General features: G+C 43.0%; 1 protein-coding gene across 4 annotated transcripts; it reads left to right on the forward strand.

Moving 5' to 3' along the window:
- Nucleotides 1–95: 95 nt before the first annotated feature.
- On the forward strand, nucleotides 96–15,426 carry MRPS10 (mitochondrial ribosomal protein S10). Of its 4 annotated transcripts, none has more exons than XM_006148567.2 (7): nucleotides 96–160; nucleotides 3,520–3,584; nucleotides 3,672–3,744; nucleotides 9,060–9,196; nucleotides 10,423–10,531; nucleotides 11,646–11,735; nucleotides 14,710–15,426. In XM_006148567.2, exons 1-7 carry the CDS (start codon nucleotides 113–115, stop codon nucleotides 14,788–14,790), a joined length of 603 nt encoding a protein of 200 aa, XP_006148629.1. In that variant the 5' UTR covers nucleotides 96–112; the 3' UTR covers nucleotides 14,791–15,426. The 4 variants fall into 4 exon arrangements, with proteins under 4 accessions (XP_006148629.1, XP_027627705.1, XP_006148628.1 ...); XM_027771904.1 differs by having other exon boundaries at nucleotides 3,675–3,744; XM_006148566.2 differs by lacking the exons at nucleotides 96–160; nucleotides 3,520–3,584; nucleotides 3,672–3,744 and adding exons at nucleotides 5,205–5,289; nucleotides 5,377–5,449.
- The last annotated feature ends 7,337 nt before the right edge of the window (nucleotides 15,427–22,763 follow it).

The following is a 22,763-nucleotide window of genomic DNA, read 5'->3' on the forward strand; positions in this document are numbered from 1 at the left end:
ATGTCCCGCTCCCCGCCGGAACACCGTGATCCCCTCTTCCCCGGTGCCGAACTCTATGGTCTAAGGGTGCCGCCGTGACCCCGGAAGCGATCCTGGGTGTCTGGGAAGCAAGATGGCGGCGCGGCCCGCGCTGGCTTCTGTGTGCCGGCGCCTCTGGCAGGTACCGGGCGGGTTGGGGAAACTGGGCACCGGGACGGGGACAGGCGCCGTGAAGTCTCGCTGCGTCCGGCCGTTCCTCCCATCAGGAGTCTGGGAGATGGAGGCATCTTTATTCCTCATCTCGGGCTGTTGTTTCCGGAGAGAGACGAGCAAAGGGGTGTTTCTGTCGCGTTCTCTCACGGAGTTGAACACAAATGAATGAATCAGGGCGAAGATGGGAACGAGAGGAATCGTAGAATGTCAGAGCCGGAAAGAATATTGAACGACATGTTCCAAAACCCTTTCTTTCACGCTTGCAAAATAAATCGAGAAACTCAAGAGAGGGCAGGAAACTTGCCTCGCGAAAACTAGGGGGTGAGCTGGCTCAGGAGGACACTTCTCACGGGACGAAACCGGGGTGCCCTGACATCCGGGGGTTCTGAGATTTAGATGAGGGTCCCTGAAGTGGCAGGTGTGGGTTAAGGATCTTCTGCTCGGTTCTTAGGAGGAGCGGCGCGGTGTGCAAGCAGAAGTTTAACCAGCAGTACTCAGGATTCGGCCTCAGAACTCTCATCCCAAAGAGCGTTTGTTTTGTTTTGTTTTGTTTTTGTGTGTGTGGGGTTTAGCTACCTGTACTTAATTTTTTAGAAAATAAGACTAAGAATCTTAAACATACTTACTGACTTAAAAACAGCATAATACCTGTTGACATAATTAATATCTCATGGAAAACAACTATTTTTGCAAAATAAAAACAAATTTAATGAGGAGTGGTGTTTGACATTTTTGCAAATCTCTTCAGTATCTGGCTCAGTAGACAGCTGGTCTTCTGTTTCTCTATTCACTCTTCTGCTATAATGTGGCCTCTGAGAAACTTCACTGGACACTGGCGAGAGAATGAGAGTGGGGAAGCTGTAAATAATAATGTCTTAGTAAAGTTATGAAAATGGATTTGATTTCCCAGACCCTGGGAAAGTGTCTCAGAGACCCTCCGGAGGTTCTGAGACCACCCTTTGAGAACCATTGTTCTTTAAAAAATTCAGATGGCATTAGAGGTTGAAAATTGTGAACTACAGCACTAAAACAATCTGGTCAACCCTCCTTTCCCATGCCACCCTCAACTGTTAAAAAAAAAAAAGGAGAGGGCATATATACCTCTTACTGCCTTTCCATTGTGCTTAATTGCATATGTGAAGCACTTTGGGAATGGGCTTAAATAACATCAGTTTTAACTAAACTCCATTTGTGTTAAACTGTTTTCATCTTTTTTAAAAAAATAATTATTTTATTTATTTATTTATTTGCTCTAGAGCATATGTCCTTACCAGAGAAACAGAGAGAGAGAGAGAAAGTGAGAAAGCAAGCCACCAGGTCCAGGATTGACTCACCGTCAGCCATGTGGGAGTCCAGCGTCCCAACCACCATGCTACCTGCTGGCCCCCTTCATCTTTGTTTTTAAGGAACCCATTGTGCTCCTCCTCTCTCAGGTTTTATTTTTAAAATCTCAGGAAAACTTACAGGAAAAACAGGTAGATGACAGACAGCTTAACACAGGCCATGTAAGTTCCCCCAACCTGGAAAGCTTCGTTCCACCAGGGGGAGCTGACAATACAGGATTTAGACATTGAACTGTTACAGTCTGTGCCACTGCAGTTAATGATGACTTTAAGTTCCAGTGTGTTTTTCAGTTTATTTAGAAGATAGCCAAGCTAAGAAATACATATACTTGAAAAAAAATGTAAGAAAGAATCAGAAGAAAGCTACTGTAGATAGAGTTCTTATTCTGTTAATATGTTAGATTATAAAGGTATTTAATAGTTTTTATTGCTTAGAAATATTCAGACAAAATAAATATTATATTGAAGTACAATTAAAATGTAAAAACTGAGAAAAATGAAGCCACAAATTATGCTGTTTTTCTTGATGGTCACATTTTTTTTGGTTTTTGGGTTTTTTAGAGAATTATTTATTTGGGACCAGCAGGTGGAGTAGTGGTTACGGCGCTCATCTCCCATATGGCTGGAGTACTGTACCTAGCAGCTTGAAACTTAGACTGGGCATATGTGCGTGCTTGCCTAAAGTCCCAAGAGGAGAATGGAGGAGAAGGGAATTCGATGTGGCCATCCCCCTTAGGGGGTGATTTTTCACTTTTTGTCTCTCAGGCAGCACATATACCATATAGCAAAAATTTCTTAAAAAGAAGAATTATTCATTGGGACCAGCAGAAGACATAATGATTACATCACTGAACTCCAACGTAGTCAGCCACGGCTTAGACTTATGTGCTTACGTGTCCAAAATCCAAAGAGGAAAGAGGATTGTGGCATGGCCAACCGTCCGGGGTGATTTCTCACTGTATCTTTCTGTCTCTGTCTCTCTGGCAAACACCTGCACCATAGAGCAAAAATTTTTCTTTTAAAAAAAGGATTATTGGGACCAGCAGTTAGTATAATGGCTATGTCGCTGGACTCCCATGTAGTTGACCGTGGTTCGAGTCCCGGACCCAGTGGCTTAAACTCATACTGGGCACATGTGCGTGCGTGCCCAAGAACCCAAGAGGAGAATGGAGGAGAAAGGATTGCAGTGTGGCCATCCACCCTGGGAGGTTATTTATTGCTTTCTGTCTCTCTGTCCCTCTCTGTCTCTCTGGTGAGTGCACATGCCCTATAGCAAAAACCTCTCCAATAAAAGAAAAAAAGGATTATTTAATTTTACTTATAATTATTAGTATTTTTAAATTTGCTATAGAGCATGTGTGCTCACCAGAGAGAAATGGAGAGAGAAAGCAAGCCACCAGGCCTGGGACTGGAACCACAGTTAGCCATGTAGGAGTCAGTGCCTTACCACCACGCTACCTACTGGTCCCCCAAAGCTATTTTGTAATGTGAGAATTGTTTTTTGGTTTTTTTTTTTTAAGAATGATTTTACTTAACTTTATTTATTCTTTTATTTCATATTAATTTGACCAGAGAGGTACAGAGTGAAAGAGAGAGAGAGAGAGAAAGCGAGAAAGCAAGCCACCAGGTCTCGGACTTGAACCGTAGTCAGCCATTTGGGAGTCCAGCACCCTTAACCACCATGCTACCTGCCGGCCCGAGAATTGCTTTTTTAAAAAACATTCTTGTGTCTGAGCTTTAAAAGACAGATGCCTATTCTCTACATTTTATAGAGTGCTTTTTTTATTTTTCATCCTACCACTGTCTTTTTTTTTTTTAATGAAATCTAATTTAGCCATTTTAGGTGCCCCCAATATCTTCATCTGAAAAAATCAACTATCCCTTTACTTGAAGCATCATGCATCTTTTGATTTTTATTGGAGATGATGAATGGTTTGGGAACAGACCTTAATTCTAACAAATGTGTCTTTCCTCTTTTTTTAAGGGCTTGGGAAATTTCTCTGTAAATAGTTCTAAGAGCAGCACAGCCAAAAATGGTGGCTTCCTTCTGTAAGTATACCATCGAGTTTACTAAACTGAACAAGAATCTCAGCTGTTGTATGGCTTTACTTAGGTTTCTGTTTTTTTCACCTCTAGCAGTACCAATATGAAGTGGGTTCAGTTTTCAAACCTGCACGTTGATGTTCCTAAGGATTTGAATAAACCGACGGTATGTGCTCCCTCTTTCTTGGTGTGAGAAGCTGCAGCTGCATTGTCAGTAAATTTTCCCTGTTTCACTTGGGGTTGTTTCCCAGATGCTTCATGAATAAAGACATTTAGTTCTGGAAAACTGGCAAATGTGCAATTTATGTATGTTCTAATGTCCTCGGGTGCTCGTGTTATCTTTCAGGATATCAAGGTAAGTTCTGAAGGAATAAATTATTTATCCCATGTAACTGTGGTAAGGAGAACTCTCATGCTTTTAGCTCAGCATAATTGAAGAGTTGTTATAATTAATGATGCAGGATACTTGAGTTTTTGTTGTGGAAAAACATGTTTCTTATAGCCTTCAAGTCTTTGTTTTCAGTCTAAGAATTGAATCTGGGCCTGGAAAGTGCTTTGTTTTCACAGTGAGAAAAAAGCATTAGCAAAAGTGGTGGGAATCCAGAAGCAGCTTTGTCACCTTATAGAAGCTGTGATTTCATCAACCAAGTTTTTGGTGTTATTTGTACATTTTCAGAATCCTTACAAATTCCAAATCCTTCCATTTCAATCCTTCAAAAAGAACCAGCTTTTAACAGTTTGGCTCCTTCTGAACATTTATCCACCTATAATCATTGTATCTATACACATGTCCACCAAAATGGAGCTGTGTTATACATAGTGTATTATTTCTTCCCCCCACCCCCTTCAGTTAATACACTCTGAATATACTGAGGTACACCCGGTGGTGGTGTGGTTGAGACAGCTGGGTCCCACATGGCCCGTAGTATGGTTTGAGCCCCAGACCCGGTAGCTCAAGGAACACACTGGATATGTGTGCATATGTGTTCAAAATCCCAAGAGGAGAATGGAGGAGAAGGGATTGTGGTGTGCCCGTCCCCTCTGGGGGGGCTGATTTTTCTCTCTCTCCTGTCTTTGTCTCTTTCTGGCAAGCACATGTGCCCTCTGGCAAACTGGGAAAAAAAATACACTGAGTATATTTTCATGACAGTACATGTAAACTCTGATCTCTAATTCAGATGCCTGCAGAGGCCAGACCCGTGAGGAAAGATGGCCCTTTATTTGTTTGTTTGTTTGTTTACTTGTTTATTTATTTATAAACGAACCCTGAAGTCATTTCTTCTCTTTTTATTTATAATAAATAAATAAATAAACGAGTAATTGCCAGACGGTGCATGCCCTTGCCTGAGAGAGAAAGTGAGAGGAAAAGAAGCAGCAGCCCTCGGTGGGACATGGTCAGGCCATAATCCCTCCTCCTCCATTTCTTCATCCTGTTGAGACTTTGGGCATGTTCATCCTACCACTGTCTTTTTTTTTTTTAATGAAATCTAATTTAGCCATTTTAGGTGCCCCCAATATCTTCATCTGAAAAAATCAACTATCCCTTTACTTGAAGCATCATGCATCTTTTGATTTTTATTGGAGATGATGAATGGTTTGGGAACAGACCTTAATTCTAACAAATGTGTCTTTCCTCTTTTTTTAAGGGCTTGGGAAATTTCTCTGTAAATAGTTCTAAGAGCAGCACAGCCAAAAATGGTGGCTTCCTTCTGTAAGTATACCATCGAGTTTACTAAACTGAACAAGAATCTCAGCTGTTGTATGGCTTTACCTAGGTTTCTGTTTTTTTCACCTCTAGCAGTACCAATATGAAGTGGGTTCAGTTTTCAAACCTGCACGTTGATGTTCCTAAGGATTTGAATAAACCGACGGTATGTGCTTCCTCTTTCTTGGTGTGAGAAGCTGCATTAGCAGTAAATTTTCCCTGTTTCACTTGGGGTTGTTTCCCAGATGCTTCATGAATAAAGACATTTAGTTCTGGAAAACTGGCAAATGTGCAATTTATGTATGTTCTAATGTCCTCGGGTGCTCGTGTTATCTTTCAGGATATCAAGGTAAGTTCTGAAGGAATAAATTATTTATCCCATGTAACTGTGGTAAGGAGAACTCTCATGCTTTTAGCTCAGCATAATTGAAGAGTTGTTATAATTAATGATGCAGGATACTTGAGTTTTTGTTGTGGAAAAACATGTTTCTTATAGCCTTCAAGTCTTTGTTTTCAGTCTAAGAATTGAATCTGGGCCTGGAAAGTGCTTTGTTTTCACAGTGAGAAAAAAGCATTAGCAAAAGTGGTGGGAATCCAGAAGCAGCTTTGTCACCTTATAGAAGCTGTGATTTCATCAACCAAGTTTTTGGTGTTATTTGTACATTTTCAGAATCCTTACAAATTCCAAATCCTTCCATTTCAATCCTTCAAAAAGAACCAGCTTTTAACAGTTTGGCTCCTTCTGAACATTTATCCACCTATAATCATTGTATCTATACACATGTCCACCAAAATGGAGCTGTGTTATACATAGTGTATTATTTCTTCCCCCCACCCCCTTCAGTTAATACACTCTGAATATACTGAGGTACACCCGGTGGTGGTGTGGTTGAGACAGCTGGGTCCCACATGGCCCGTAGTATGGTTTGAGCCCCAGACCCGGTAGCTCAAGGAACACACTGGATATGTGTGCATATGTGTTCAAAATCCCAAGAGGAGAATGGAGGAGAAGGGATTGTGGTGTGCCCGTCCCCTCTGGGGGGGCTGATTTTTCTCTCTCTCCTGTCTTTGTCTCTTTCTGGCAAGCACATGTGCCCTCTGGCAAACTGGGAAAAAAAATACACTGAGTATATTTTCATGACAGTACATGTAAACTCTGATCTCTAATTCAGATGCCTGCAGAGGCCAGACCCGTGAGGAAAGATGGCCCTTTATTTGTTTGTTTGTTTGTTTACTTGTTTATTTATTTATAAACGAACCCTGAAGTCATTTCTTCTCTTTTTATTTATAATAAATAAATAAATAAACGAGTAATTGCCAGACGGTGCATGCCCTTGCCTGAGAGAGAAAGTGAGAGGAAAAGAAGCAGCAGCCCTCGGTGGGACATGGTCAGGCCATAATCCCTCCTCCTCCATTTCTTCATCCTGTTGAGACTTTGGGCATGCACCCCACGTTTTTCAAGCCGCCAGGGCCGAGATCAAACCACGGTTAGCCATGTGGGATCCAGCTCCCTTACTGTGCTGAGAGGCCAGTCCCACACTGTGCCCTTTATGACCAGGGTAGGTGCTCTTACAGCCGCTTTTGCCGTGTAGGAAATCAGACCTGGTCATGCCAGGTCATCTAAATCTTCCAAGCTAAGATGGAATTTAAATTTTATATGAAATCTCCTGATTTTTAACATTTGTTACAAACTCAGAATATCTTTAAACCCCATAGGGATTAATCAGAGCACATCTTCGAGCTATATTCCACTTCTCTCAACCTGAATTTAGGACATAGGATATCAGTATATTTGTTCTTCCAACAGCTCTATTTGGAGTATTTAGAATGGGTGGCTAGCTTCCTGGTTAGTAAACAGATCTGCTTTCAGAGGTAAAGTAATTTAACCCTGAATCATTGGATTAGTGGCATAATTTACTGGTTTAATGGATGAATGAAACGGAGGTAATTCACTTCTTGGAAGAAAGTCAGAAATGTCAAGCCCATTATTTCTAAGGTATTTAGGTGTTAGGGTGGAAGAGGTAGAAGTATCAGGTATGCTCAGTGTCATAAACATTTTAATTAGAAACGAGTAATCTGTATGTTAGGGCAGGCAAAGCACTAATAAAGATGAATAAAATCTAGGGACCAGCAGGTAGCATAAGGGTTAAGGCACTGGATTCCCACATGGGTGACCTGGATTTGAGACCTTGAAACTCATGCTAAGCATGTGTGTGTGTGTGTGTGTGTGTGTGTGTGTGTGTGTGTGCGCGCACGCGCGCACCCCAAAATCCCAAGGGAGGAATATTGCCAAGTGTATGGGGGGGTGGTTTCTCACTTTCCCTCTCACTGTCTGTCTCTTTTCAGCAAGTGCACACACCCTATGACAGAAACCTAAAAAAAAATGTAAAAGTCTGATAAAACTAGCTTGCCATTCTATAACAGTGTTGTGTAATTTATAAGCACCTTCATCTGTGTTTTCTCATTCTCTCCGTACAGAAATGCTGTGCGTTGTAGTGTAGGTATTATTACCCTGGTTTACATGTGAAGAAGCAAAACGCAATGAAATATGACTTGCCTGCTACCCGTCAGTTCCAAGTAGTCAAGTCTAACTCTAAGTCCAGGTCCTATGACCAGGTTGCCTTTGTTAACAGACAAAGTCTGAAGTCATTTCTCTTGTGAATTTGGGGCTCAGACATAATTTAGTTGGAAAGTTTCGTTAGTAATTTTGTAAATTGCATTTAAATGTCTTTTTTTCCTTTTCTTTTTTTGGAGAGGTTTTTGCTACAGGGTGTGTGCGCCAGAAAGACAGAGACAGAGAGACAGAAAGCGAGAAATCACCCCCCGGGGGGATGGCCACGCCACAATCCCTTCTCCTCCATTCTCCTCTCGGGATCTTGGGCACGCACGCACATGCGCCCGGCGTGAGTTAAGCTGCCGGGTCTGGGACTCGAACCATGGTCGACTACATGGGAGTCCAGCGACATAGCCATTACGCTAACTGCTGGTCCCTAAAATTCTTTTGATTCGCAGTGTGTGAGAAAGTTTGTGGAAAACTGGAATTAAGGTTTATTTCAGTACAGAAATGTTTAGAAACCAAGGCATAGTTTGGTTGTAATACATATTTTCCACGAGCTTCTGAAGGCCTCTTATATTTTAACAAATTCTTAGGGTCATTGCAAAGATCTGAATGTGATAGCATCTCAGTACTTAAGCTAACAGTGTTAAGGTGTTACTCAGCGAGGCCAGCAAGTGGTCTGGTAATTAAGGCACTGGACTCCCACATGGCAGATCGTAGTTCAAATCCTGGACCTGGCAGCTTGCTTTCTGACTTTCCTTTTCTTTCTCTTGTCTCTCTCTGGTCAAATTAAAAAATATTAACTAATTACATTTTTAAAAGAAGATGTTACTCAGCAGGGACCACCAGTGGCATGGTGGTTAAGGCACTGGACCCCCACATAGTTGACTGCAGTTTGAGTCCCAGACCCGGTGGCTTGAAAAATCATGCAAGTCCAAAATCCTGAGTGGAGAATGGAGGAGAAGGGATTGTAGTATAGCCATCGCCCCCCGCTGCCCCGGAGGTGGGGTGATTTCTCACTTTCTCTCTCTCTTCCCCCCACCTCTCTCTCAGGTGACCATATGTGCCATGAGGCAAAAACCTTATTTAAAAAACAAAATAAAAGTTACTCAGCATTTTTTCTCCCCATTTATTAGTAAATTCTGAAGTTGTTCGGTTGAGGATAATATGTTAAATTTCCTTTACAAATATAACCAAAACTTTTTTTTTTTAATTTTAGATAACTATTTCTGATGAACCAGATACATTATATAAACGCCTGTCAGTTTTAGTAAAAGGCCATGATAAGGCCGTATTGGACAGTTATGAATATTTTGCCGTGCTTGCTGCTAAAGAACTCGGCATCTCTATAAAAGTGTAAGTATGTCCTTTTATAATCTGAACTGTTGGCGGCTGAAATAGGGTCAGCCAGGAAAGTGGTAGTGATCCTGGGTAAGTCTGAGCTCTTAAAATGGAGCAGACACTGATGGATAAAATTTAGATTTGTCATCTGTATCCTAAGCAGGATTATCCCTTCCTGCCCACTAGAATTGTAAAGTACTTGAATGAATGAATAAGAAAAATGAAAGAAGTCCTTTCTCCAGAAATCGCATTGGTATATAGAGAACAAAGAAGCCCACATGTCTGGGATCTCCACAGGGCAGGGAGGTAGAGTAGGTGAGCAAACAACCTTTCAGACCCCTGTAAAGAATGCTCTTTGGCTAATACAGCCATTGTTCCAGATCTGCCCTAAGAATCTGCCCTTGCCTGAGCAAGGCAAACTCTCTAAGGCCAAATAGAACTGCCTCCTTTGTCTTATCTGCCCCAACAAGGCCCAGTCAGGGCTTAGCCATTCTGGCCTTCTAACAAAACCAAAAGGTCATGTGTTTCCTAAAACAGACTACAGTTCTGTGGTTATCAGTATATCTATAGATTTTCCTAAAACAGCACACATATAGCAAACATGACAACTACATCCACCATACTAGTGTTACTCTTTACAGTTCATATATTTGGTCAAAAATGAGCTCGAAGTGTATAAAAGCAGCAGGTTTGTGTGTGTGCACGTGCGTGCTCATGCGTGCATGTGGTGTGGCACTTGCTTGTCTAGGCTCGTTTTTGGGTCTGTGGGGGAAGGTTCTTATTACTGTCTGCAGTGTTTATTTTGGCCTTAGCTTTATGACAGCAGTTACTGTCACAGATGACAGTTTTGACAAACGGAGGTCTGTAAGTGATAGTTAATGCCTATAATTGAATGTGAGCCCAACCTACAAACTTGTGGAATCATACTTTGATATCAGTGACTCAAGTGTTAACATCAGATATTATTTGGAGTTGGTGGCATGGTGGTTAAGGTGGCTGGATCCTACATGGCCAACTGCAGTTCTAGTCTTGGATCCAGCAATTTGAAAAGCATGCTGGGCATGTGTGCATATGTGCCCAAAATCCTGGAAGGAGAATGGGGAAGAAGAGATTGCAGCAGGTCATCCCCCATGGAGGGTGATTTCTTACTCTCTCATTTCTCTGTTTCTCTCCAGTAAGCACATGTGCCCTATAGCAAAAAACTAAAAACAAAAATATATTGTTTTGCCCATTATTTTCAGACACGAACCACCAAGGAAAATAGAGCGATTTACTCTTCTCAAATCAGTGCATATTTTCAAGAAACACAGAGTTCAGTATGAAATGAGAACACTTTACAGATGCTTAGAGGTGAGTTTATTTCAGACGTTCTTGAAATACCCCAAATTTCATACTAGTATCTCTTAGCTTCCTTTTAACATTAATTAGGCTTACATCTTTCAGCCGATCATGCCTATTAGTTGTAGAGAAAGTAATGTCTTTTTTTTTTTTATATCATCAGCAAGCTATGAAAACAAGCTCTAATAAAACATCCTGTGTAACGGTGACTACTTGAACTCAGAAGTGCTGACTAATATTTTTATGATATGATAGCATTGGAATAATTTTGCTCCTAATTCAGAAATTATTAGATCTAGTTAAGTTTTATGCAGTTCCGATTTTCTTTTCATATGCTAACTGAATTTTCCATGTTAATGATATGTAACGTGAAGTCTTCCATTCACCTGTTATCCATTCATTCAAGCATCCAACAGGGCTAGCATCGTCTTGTGGTTAAGGAAAACCTGGTTCTGGAGTCAGAATGCCAGTGCCAGAGCCCAAGTCCTGACGTTCACTAACCGTGCGACCTGTACCTCAGGTGTTTAATCCAGCAAATGAGAATAGCAATGGCACCTATCTCCATGTGAGGATCACGTGCTGTATTTATGTACAACACTTAAAAATATTTCCATCACGTAGTCAGTGACTGGTAAATGTTAGCGCAGTGGGTGCTCGTGCATCTTTTACATGGGAAACCCTGTACTCGGCATTGAGAGTACAAAGTGATTAAGACATAGTCCCCGCTCTTAAATGAAAAAGAAAAACTCAAATCTTATCCACCCATGTCAGACGGAAACATCTCACTGTGGAACTCACAGGAAATCTTATTCCAACTATATCTTATAATTGTCTCCTTTTATCTCGAGTTGTTTGGGGAAGCTCTTAGAAGTGTACTGCTTTGATACTGATTGTCCCTCTGTGTTCTGTGGAGCCTTGTCTTTGAAGCAGTGCATTTGGAAGGAAGAGAGCGTCAGGGCCATGCGGTTCAATCAGAGTGTTTACACTTTTTTCTTTTTTTAATAGTCTGAATTCTGTGCAAGATTTCTTAGAGGAAAAACAGCCTCCATAAGTTTAAGCAAAACCAAATTTTTTTTTTTTAACATTAACAGCATAGCATGAACTATTTTCACGTTTGATACTTTAGTTAGAACACCTGACTGGAAGTACAGCAGATGTCTATCTGGAATACATTCAACGAAACTTACCTGAAGGAGTTGCCATGGAAGTAACAAAGGTATGACTTGAATTTCTACCCCCTTTGGGATATATTTGCTTTTGTTTTTTTTAAAGAATTGTTCATTTAATTTTATTTATTCATTCATTTATTTTCACTTGACCAGAGAAAGACACACAGGGAGAAGGGAAGTGAGAAAGCAAGCCACCAGGTCCAGGACTCGAACTGTGGTTGGCCGTGTGCAAGTGTCCAGCACCTTAACCACCACACCACCTGCTGGCACCCTTTGGGAGGTATTTGTATAGTTGCTTCGATACATTATAACCTGGTCCTGGCCCACTGAGTGGTGGCGAGGGCCCGAGGCAAACTGGGAGGCAGAATTGCCACAGTGGTTGGGGGCTTCCCCTCCCTGTGTAGCAGAATCCTGCCACCACGGCCCAGCTCTTTCTCCAGCACCTCTGAAGTCTCCTTCCCTAATGGCAGGTATCTGGACTTGGGAACCACATTATGTGTAATCCCTAGAGGTCACTGAGGACCAAACAGATTATATACATGAGAATGGTTTCAACAAGGGGACTTGGAAAAGTTCACAGAGAGCCAGCCGCTGGCCTCATTAGAGATGCCAGACCCCACAGAGCTGACTACAGTTCCAGTTCTGGCCCTGGTGGCCAGATGGAAAAGTAAATAAAAGGAACCAAAAATAAAAGTTTGTGGTTAAGATGCTGGACTCCCACATGGTGACTGTGGTTTGAGTCCCAGACCTGACGGCTTGCTTTCTCATTTTCTCTCCCTCTCTGGTCAAATTAAAAAAAATAATAATAATAAAATAAGGGCCGGTAGGTGGCTTAGTGGTTAAGGGTGCTGGACTCTCACATGGCTGCGGTTCGAGTCCTGGATTTGGCAGCTTGCTTTCTCTCGCTCGCTCTCTCACTCTGTCCCTCTCTGGTCAAATTGAAATAAATAAATGAATAAATAAAGTTAAATAAAATAATTTAAAATAATAATAATATAATGAAACTAAATAAATCATTCATTTAAAAAAAGACAGAAATTTAAAATGTAAACTCTATTTCTCAACATGAAATTCAAGACACTTGTAAGTGATGATACCGGCCGTTTAATGTGTCCATAAAGAACTCGAGGCCCTGAGAATTTACTCATGAGGCAGGAAGACAGAAATACAGCAATACCCAACAGGGTCTTCATGCCCTGATCCACCCCAGCCTCAGCCAGTCCTGGTTCATTGGCATGCGGATGCTGGTGTACTCAGGGAGTCTCTAAACAGCAACTTGGAGTCTTCCCAAACACTTGTGGAGCGTCAGGTTTACCACTGCATCAATGTCCAGTCCCTAAAGATTTATTTTTTTAAGATTAGGAAACAAAAAAAGTCAGAAAGAGGGCTGGCCTCCATAATATAATACAGCAGTTAAGCACAGAGCACAGGGAGCTGGAACTCATGTGGCCTACCACAGTTTGAGTCCCAGCCCTGGTATTTTGAGAAATATGCCAGGTACTTGTGAATGGGTGCCCAAAATCCTCATGGGATGGAGAAGTGGAGGTAAAAGGATCGTGGCATGACAACACCCCACTGGGAGGTGCTCTCTCTCTCTCTCTCTCTCACTCTCACTCATTCTCACTCTGATGAGCACATGCACTCTCTGACACTAAAAAATAAAGTCAGAAGGAGTCAGGATTGTAAGGTGGATTCCTAATGATTTGCCATTACATTTCTCATAAAATCACTCTTGTTCAGTAAGAGGACTGAACTGTTGTTCATTGTTGTGGTGAAGAACTCTGCCGAAGCTTTCTTAGACTTCATCTTGCTAAAGCTTTAGCTAACTTTCCCTAAACACTATCAAAATAATCACGTTATCATTCTGTGGCCCTCCAGAAAGTCAGCAAGCAAATTGCCCACAAAACTGTTGCCATGCCCTCTGTTATTAACCAGTCAGCTTGTGCTTTGCCCAGGTCACTTCCGCCTCTTGGGGGCCATTGCTTTGGTTGTGCTTAGTCCTCAGGATCATACTGGTAAAGCCGTGTGTCATCTCCTATTCCAAAATGGCAAAGCCATGTGTCACCTGTTAACACTTCTTCAAAGGAATGCTTCAGAGTCGTGGTCCCACTTTCTTAAAAACTCTCTTGAGGGACCAGCAGTTAGCATAATGACTATGTCGCTGGACTCCCACATAGTTGACCATGGTTCGAGTCCCGGACCCGGTGGCTTAGAACTCATGCCGGGCGCATGTGCGTGCGTGCCCAAGATCCCGAGAGGAGAATGGAGGAGAAGGGATTGCGGCGTGACCATCCCCCCTGGGGGGTGATTTCTCGCTTTCTGTCTCTGCCTCTCTCTGACTGGTGAGCGCATGCACCCTATGGCAAAAACCTCTCCAAAAAAAACCACAAAAACTCTATTGAAAGCTCTGCTCTTGTCCGCAGCTGATCTGGGCACAATAGTTTTGTATCCATCAAGTAGAGAGTTTGCTCAATTTAAATTTTTCCATCAGAATTGTGTAAGCTGACCATTGAGACATCTGTGAATTGGCTCTAGTTTCTGCTGTTAATTGTCGGTCCTCTTCAAGTAGGGCACAAACAAGATTGCGTTTTCCTCTCAAGTTGCTCTGGATGGGCTGCCTCTGTGGGCAGCGTCTTTGATAATAAAGACGTCATTTTGTTCCTTACAATGAGTTACCCATTTGTAAACTACTGATTTCTTTGGAGCATTGTCCTCATAACTTTTCATGAAGTATCAGCAATTTTCACCATTTTTCCACTCATGCTTCCCCATAAGTGTGATGTTTGTTCTTGCTTCTAGTTTCATAAAATTTGGGAGCAAAAATTTTGCTCCAAAAAATTTTGAAATCTACAGTTTTTTCATAATACATGTTTTCTTCTCTCCTTTTCAAAGCCTATAAAAAGGCCAGGGTGTAAAAAAGGAAAGGGAAGAGGATTTGACGAATTAATAAATCAAATGTGTAGCTAAGGAGTTCATTTCAGTACACGTTATATTATAGTTTTGTTTCGTTTCTTTTTCTAGACAAAATTAGAACAGTTGCCGGAACACATCAAGGAGCCAATCTGGAAAACAGTGCCAGAGAAAAAAGAAGAGAAGTCCTAAAGCCTCCAGGAGGCCACTTGTGCCTGAATTTGAAACGGGGTGGGGCGGTGTAAACCACTGCGTCTTCTATACATACTCTTGTTTCCATTCTGCTTTTAACAGGAATAAGCCACGATGACTGCTGTGAGCCAAATGGGTCAGACTTCTATTTATTTTGTTGCCACTGTTCAATGATGGGTTTCTACTGATTTTCGTTTATAGCAATTCATTCATCCTTTATACTTTTTTTAAGGCTCCTAGAATGAACCTTTGGTTAATTTAACATTGCACAGTTGAAGTTTTTTTTACCCGGGCGCAGGCTGGCACATGCTAATTCAGGGATGGTGAACATCAGATTTTCCTGATTGTATGCATTACATTTGAAAGCAAAACACTTTGCTGCAGACATAGCACCTTTGTGATATGCACTGAGCTCTTCTTGCAGCCCCGACCCTTACAGGGCTGCCTGCAGAGGTGACTAATCGATGCTCTCAAGACACTGATGTTCGTATCATTTGGCTCATCCTGTGAGGCATTCATTCAGCGAGCCTTTATGTCATCCGTTTTGCACTCAGCACTGTAGTAAATAGCAAAAATTTCATGGAAGTAATGACTTGAAAATTGTACACGGCACAGATAAATGTTTTTCCTTTTTAAGTTTCTCATTGATAAGGCCTCTTTCTTTTGGTGGACATCACACTTCTTGTCTGGAGATGTCTGCTTTTCTATGAAATCAAGTAGCAGTTAAAGCCCTGGATGAGGCACAGCTCTCAGGGAGCTGCAGCAGTGGTACTGCGCCCAGGGCGTGCTCCACTTCTCTTCACAGCAGAATGCGGTGGGAGTGATTTGTGGTTTCCTTCACATCTTTGGGATGGTTAGGGCTCCCCAGTCCCTCCCACACTGAGTTACGTGTTCTCTTTTCCTGACTCCTATCAGATACTGGTGTGTCAGACTTACTGCTGGCATTAACATGGAGACTATCACAGCCCATGCCCTGGGACCCCTTCAGCCCAGGTGTGGTATCGTCACATGCCTACAGCACACTCATCCAAGGTATGGCCTCAAAGACTAGTCAGCAAAACAGGAACGGTGTGATAGTAACCATGTCTAGCAAAGCGGCAATTTGTAACACAATTTAATTTTAATTTGTATTTTGCCAGAGGGCGTGGGCACTCAAAGAAAAGGAAAGGGAGTAAGCATCTTAATCGTGGTCATGCCTTGATCCCTTCTCCATGGCTCCCTCCTTTGGAGATGTTGGTTTTGCAGGCAAGTGTACCTGACATGTTTCTCAAGCCACTGGGTGTGGGACTCCAGCTGCAGGATCAGCCACGTGGGATCTAGCCACCTTACCACAAGCCCACGGGCTGGCCCAACACATTTTATTTTTAAATAATTTGGGGGGGACCAGCTAGTGGTGTAATGGTTACGTCCCTGGACTCCTACACAGTCTACTGCAGTTGAAGTCCTGAACCTGGCGGCATAAACACACCAGGTATGTATGTGTGAATGTCCAAAATCCCAAGAGGAAAATGGAGAAGGGATTGTGGTGTGGCTGACCGTCTCCCCGGGGGTGATTTCTTGCTTTCTGTCTCTCCAGTGACCACATGTGCCCTATAGCAAAAATCTCTCAAAAAGAATTTTGGGGACCAGCAGGTGGCATAGTGGCTAAGCACTGGATTCCCACATGGCTAACTATGGTTTGAGTGCCAGGCCTGGTGGCTGGCTTTGTCACTTTCCCTCTCTCTCTCTGTCTCTCTCTGGTGAGCACATGTGCCCTGTAGCAAATTTTTAAAAATAATAATAAAAATAAATCTTTTTAAAAAAATTCTTTAGGGCCAGCCTCATGGTGTTGCAGTACATGGGAAGTGAGATCTGACCGTGGTTCAAATCCCGGCCCTGGTGGCTTGAGAAACACGTTAGCGTTGTGTGTACGTGCACCCCAAATTCCGACAGTGGAAAAATGGAGGCAAAACGACTGTGGCACGACCACACCCCAGTGGGAGTTGCTGGTTGCTGTCCCCCTCTTCCCTCCCTGCCCCTTGCTCATTCTGGCAAGTGTCAGTGCCCTCTGGCTACAAAAAAAAAAAAGAAAGAAAGAAAGGCTTTAAAAATAGACCCACAGCCAAGCTTTCCCAGTTTTATTTATTGACAGTACAAATCACTACTATAATAGGATGAGGTAGGTGCTTATCTCGACTTCCGCGTGAGCCCTTTGAAAGGTGTGTACACTGGCTTCTAGCCGTTTTCAGACTATTAACCTGGAAGCCAGCGTACTTAGCACTTCACGTATATGTGTTATAGTTCACCCTTGAACAGCGTGTGCTCAGGGTGCTGCCCCTCAGAGCTGTTGAAAATTTACATACAACTTCTGACTCCCCCAGACCTTAACCACTAGTAGCCTGCCGTTAACCAGAAGCCTTACCGATAACCTGAACTGTTGATTGACTCGTGTTTTATATATGAATTGTATGCTGTATTCTTACAATAAAGTAAGCTAGGTGGGAAACATTGTTATTTATGTAAATCATAAGAGAAAATACATTTACAGTATTTATTGAAAAATTCACATGTAAATGGATTTGCAGTTTAAACCTGTGTTATTCAGGGTCAACTGTATTAAAAACTCTTATTTTAAGATAAATAAGCAAACTACATACAAAACAAACACTAGGTGTATTTCATTGACAAAAGTATTTGGCATGTTTGAAGCTTACTTGATATAAATAAGAATTTATTATCCTGATAGGCTAACAGAGTTCTTTGGGTTTTTGGTTGGTTTTAAATTAGGCCTCTGAAAGCTCTGTATTCTGAAAATGACCATTAATGCCCAGGTCTTACTTTCTGTCATGGTGGAAATAGGAGGTGGTGAGAGCTCAGTACATCTGGTGGTAGAATGAACCAGAAGGCAGGTGGGAAGTGAGATGATTTCTTACTGGAGGGTAGCAGGGAATTCCCTGTTTCTTTCTGTGATCTGAAGCAGGTTGTCTTCATATTAAATAAAATCATGTTCTGATCTGTGGAAATTACTGGAGTAGCTAGGGAACTCTGGTAAGACATTAAGCCAGTTCGGTGCCAGGTTTCAGTACTTCAGAGAGAATGACATATTCCTTTGACCGTTTGATATTCCTGTGAATATATAAAGCAGTTCTTTTAAACCACTAGCTTCTTAACATTTCTACTTGTCAACAACTCTTCCTTTCCTACATTACATTATTAAATTAGTCACACTACAGTATTAGTGAGTAGCAGGTAAGGGATGACATGGACTTGGAGGCAGACAGGAGTCAGAGGAGAGTTCAAACCCACTTCTGTAAACTTGGGCAAGAGATCTCACCCTGAATACTCAAAGCCTCAGCTGCTCAGTAAACTAGGAAATGATACCTCCTTGTTAAGGTTGGAGTATTAGCTGATAAAGCCCCGTGCACAGTACTGGGCAGATAATAGGATGACAGTACCAAGTTGATGGTACTTTAAATGTGTGGTGTACTACCAGCTGGGGGGCAGTGGCAGATGGCGTGGTGCTTAAAGCACTAGAGTCTCACTAGTCTGGCTGTGGTTCAGCCCCCCCAGGCCTGGCAGCTTACTTTCTCACTTTCCCTCTCTCTCTTTCTCTGTCTCTGATCAAATTAAATAATAATAATAATAAGTTTTTTAAAAAACACCTGGGGGCCAGTAGATGGCATGGTGGTTAAGGCAGTAGACTCCCACAGGGCCGACAATGGTTCAAGGCCCAGACCTGGTGGCTTGCTTTCTCACTTCCTCTCTTTCTGTCTGCCTGTGGTGAGCATGAGTGCCCTATGGCAAATTAAAAAACAATTTCTTTAAAAGATACAGCTGGAAAGGACCTCAGATTATCTAAGAAGTGGGACTAATTCTTACCTTAGAGTGTAGCTGTAATGTTTAATTTAGATGGGAAGCCATGTAACGTGTTGACATGTGTCACACAGGACATTTTATGTAATAGTCACCAGGTGTTATGTCAAACCTTTCACATAGACAATCAGTTGCAGATACCATCTTAATTAAACCTTACTAATAACCCAATAAAATACTTACTGTTATTATCCCATTTTACAGGAGAGAAAACCAAGACTTACAGAGTTATGCTTACTCAGTCACCCTTTCAGTTTACAGATGAAGCCAAGACAATAAGTAAATAATGTGAAGTTGATTTTCTGAGTTCAGGTTAGTGACAGGACTGCCCTAGAACCTAGTTTAAAAGGGCTATGAGGGGACCAGCAGTTAGCATAATGGCTATGTCACTGGACTCCCATGTAGTCAACTGCAGTTCGAGTCCCAGACCTGGTGGCTTAAACTCATGCCAGGCGCGTGTGCGTGTGTGCCCAAGATCCCAAGAGGAGAATGGAGGAGAGGGGATTGCAGCATGGCCATCCCCCCTAGGGGGTGATTTCTCGCTTTCTATCTCTCTGTCTCTCTCTGTCTGTCTGGCCAGCGCATGTGCCCTATAGCAAAAACCTCTCCAGGAAAAAAAAAAGGCGCTATGAGGTACTCAAATGTCCACATATTAAATGTAGAATACTCAAACCCGCATTCCAGATATGTTTCTCCTTTCACATTAGCCAATGCATTCATTTCCTCTAAAGCGTAGAATTAAAGAGACTAAAGAAAAAATAATCTAAGGAATAGAAGATATAAACGTGAAAAAAGACGAGAAGCCGAATGCAGTGTGGTCCCATTGGTCCCAACGCTGACATTGGCCCTGAGCGAAGAGGCAGCACCAGAGTTTGGGCTGCAGCAAGCCAGCTCACGCTGGATCACAAAAACACGGGCGTGAGTGGGGCTGTGGGCCAGACCTTCGAGGGCTCAGTGGACATCGGTTTGTTGCTCTCAAGCATTTCTTTGCCCCTGGAGCCAGGCTCATGGCTGACGGCCTGCCTTCTCCGGGGTTCTCTGCAAATCCCTCGCTCAGTTCCTGACACTGCCTTCCTCAAATCCTTAGTATTGATACTCACTTCAAGCTATTGTTTTCTTTTTAGGGATTCTTAATCCTCTTTAAAACGATATATTTATACCTCAGTAGCTCAGCGGTATTTATAGGGCAGGTCGTGGACAACCAGCCCACATGAAAAGCCCATCTAATTTTAGATTTCCTCCGCCAGAGGCTAAACCAAGTTATAGTTCATTGGTACAATTGCTTAACTTGAGCACAGATACTATTTTTTAATTGCTTCTCGATGTTGCTTGAATATCAATCTCTATTAAGAGATGGACAAGGGTGACCCCACCTTCTCACCGACCCATTTGGATCGCTGTTGTAACCAAGCTGCAGCTGCTGGAGGGCCCGTGTTCCCTTCAGGTGTGAGGAGATCAGAGAAGGTTGAAAATCACTGGGCTGATGAGTTCAAGGCCTCCTCCAGTTAGAAAATCCCATTATCTTTTCCACGGTCACAGGTAATTTGCTAATCTGGGCATTCTCGAGGGAGACAAAGGGGAGTTGTCTTGTAAAATGAAGAGATAACATCTCACAGTAAGCGAACGCTGACTGTGCGCCACGCTCTTTGCTCAGTCTCTAACGGGTATGTGAGTGTCTCGCACTGAACGTGGAATTCTGTCGTTCACACGGTGAAGCCCTTTCAAGAGCTTAGACTCCAAGACAGATAATAAACAGGCAGGGGAGGGGGCCTGAGATCCTTTCAGAGGTAAGTGAGCACTGTGACAAAAATAAAATACTGGGTCATCAGTATTTTAGAAAAATACATAGAAAGACATAAAAAATACATCGTGACTTTCCTGACGACCTAATGGGATAATGTCAAAATGGTTCAACCTGCTTGGGGGCAGGCTGACAAAGTGCTTTCTGAAGAAGGGAAAACGCTGAGATGAAGGCCGCCATCTGAAGAGCTGGGGGACTCGAACCGTAGTTGGCCATATGGGAATCCAGCACCTTTAACCACCATGCCACCTGCCGGGCTCAGGGAAGATGAATCTTTCTGGTCCATCATTTCTCTGGGAAGTATGTGGAAATGTGGGAAGAAGTGGGAGATTGCAGGCTGATTGTCTCAGGGGAGGGGAGTGACTCCGCAGGGAAGAGGATGCGTGTGACCGTCCAGCATTATGTGAAGTGCACGTGGCCAGCCGGACATGTTCAGCTCCCTAGCCCGAACCCTGCAGGCGAGGGTACAGGCAAGGCGCTAGTGCGTCGCTAGTGTTATTTAACTACTGATAGGGCCTGCTTCTGCAAAGGGAGTAGTGAGAGGAAGAAGGCACCGCAGTCAAGGTTATGGCAAGGAAACGTCAAGAGTTCGGGGCCCTCAAGGGAGAATAAGGAGAAAAGCGAGGATCTGACAAGGTGACAGATCTTTGAAAACATTAGATCAGGGCCAGCAGATGCCATGGTAGTTAACGCACTGGACTCCCACATGGCTCACTGTGGTCTGAGTCCCAGACCTGGTGGTTGCTCTCTCGCTTTCTATCTCTCCCCCCTCTCTGTCTTTTGCTGGGGAGCACATGTACTCTATTACCAAATTAAAACAATAATAAATTAAATGAATACTTCTTAAAAAAAAAATCAACAGGTTGGAAGTCGCGATAACACTGGTGAACTTTTTTGTTGTCATTTTTATATTTTTGCCATAGGGTGCATGTGCTCACTGGACAGAGACAGATACAGAGAGAAAGTGAGAAAGTACCCCCCCCCCCGCCCGGGAATGGCCACACCACAATCGATCCCTTCTTCATTCTCCTCTCAGAACTTTTGACATACACGCACAGAGCCTGGCATGATTTTTAAGCCTCCAGGTCCAAGACTTAAATTGTGGAGTTGCCATGTGGGATCCAGCACCTTCACCACCATGTCACCACCTGGCCCAAGACGGGCCAATTATTGAAGTGAAGGTGTTAGAATTAAGAGCTGGAAGGAGAGGGAAGGTATTTGAATCTTTTAGCGGTAGTAGGGAAATTGGTGACAAGGGCTAGGGTAGTGGGGTAGTGACTCTCACACGTCCGTGTGTGTTGGAAGCTACCTGGAGGGCTTGGTAAAGCATTGGGGCCAGGTGGTGGCACAGGATGATGCAACTGGACCGACATCCTGGGACCTTCCTGAACATGCAGGACATGTGCTCATGATCCCTAACAGAAAAGTAAGAGCCTTCCTCTGTTTTACAGTATTTTCCAACAATGTTGTAAATTCAACTGTATCAATAAAAACACGTTTGGACAGTATTTAAATATCACAAATATTTTTACTTCCACAAGTGAAATGATTATTATCATTATTATTAATTAAAACCAGCCTTGTCCCCAGGACGCTTCTCCTGACCTATGCTCTCTTCCTAGATGATCCCATCCGTCCCGTGACGTTCATACCGTTTACAGGCTGACAGCTTCCCGATGTGTGCCTTTACCCTGGCCCTCTCCCCAGTGCTCCAGACGCACGCAGCCAGCTTCCTACCGGGCATCCGTACTCAAGACTACAGAGCCAAAACCAAACTACCAAATTACTGGTTTCCTTCTGTGGCCAACTCGTAAAAACAAAGGAAAAGAAAAAGCCTTCATCGATATCGTAGGGCATCCTCCCCAGATCCCTCTTGGCTGTGAGTGCTTTGGAGAGAATATGAGACGAACTCTACTTCTAGGTCTTGGGTGAAAGGTTGGAGAGAGACCTTTTTACCTTAAATTAGGACATGGAAAACTTCCAAGACTCTGCAGACAGCTTCAGATACTGTGCTGGGGACTGAGTTGCTCACCCAGAGCCCTTCCCACCACACACACTGCTGCTTCTCACTAGATCCCGTGGGTGAGCCCCGAGATCACTAGCGGGTTCTATTTTATGGGCCAGGAGTTGTTCTCATTTCCTCTCTGGATTTCAGTTCTCTCTGTCTCCAAGATGGCCTCCCTGACCAGCATGGTGCCCAACTGAAGAGACAAGGGAGTATGTCTGTCTCCCCACTCTGTCTCCTCTGCCTCCCTCTTAGTTTCTTCTCTTCTTCAGGAGTGTCTGAGGCCAGCTTGATTGCGTGGTTGGCACAGCTAAG

Source organism: Tupaia chinensis, unplaced genomic scaffold, assembly GCF_000334495.1.
Source record: "Tupaia chinensis unplaced genomic scaffold, TupChi_1.0 Scaffold000238_1, whole genome shotgun sequence".
NCBI lineage: Eukaryota > Metazoa > Chordata > Mammalia > Scandentia > Tupaiidae > Tupaia > Tupaia belangeri.

Bases quoted from the DNA above. Each gene is read 5' to 3' on its own strand.
- MRPS10 (XM_006148567.2), top strand. From the start codon at position 113: ATGGCGGCGCGGCCCGCGCTGGCTTCTGTGTGCCGGCGCCTCTGGCAG. The intron at 161-3,519 runs GTACCGGGCGGG...TCTTTTTTTAAG, and splicing joins TGTGCCGGCGCCTCTGGCAG to GGCTTGGGAAATTTCTCTGT. The intron at 3,585-3,671 runs GTAAGTATACCA...TTTCACCTCTAG, and splicing joins AAAAATGGTGGCTTCCTTCT to CAGTACCAATATGAAGTGGG.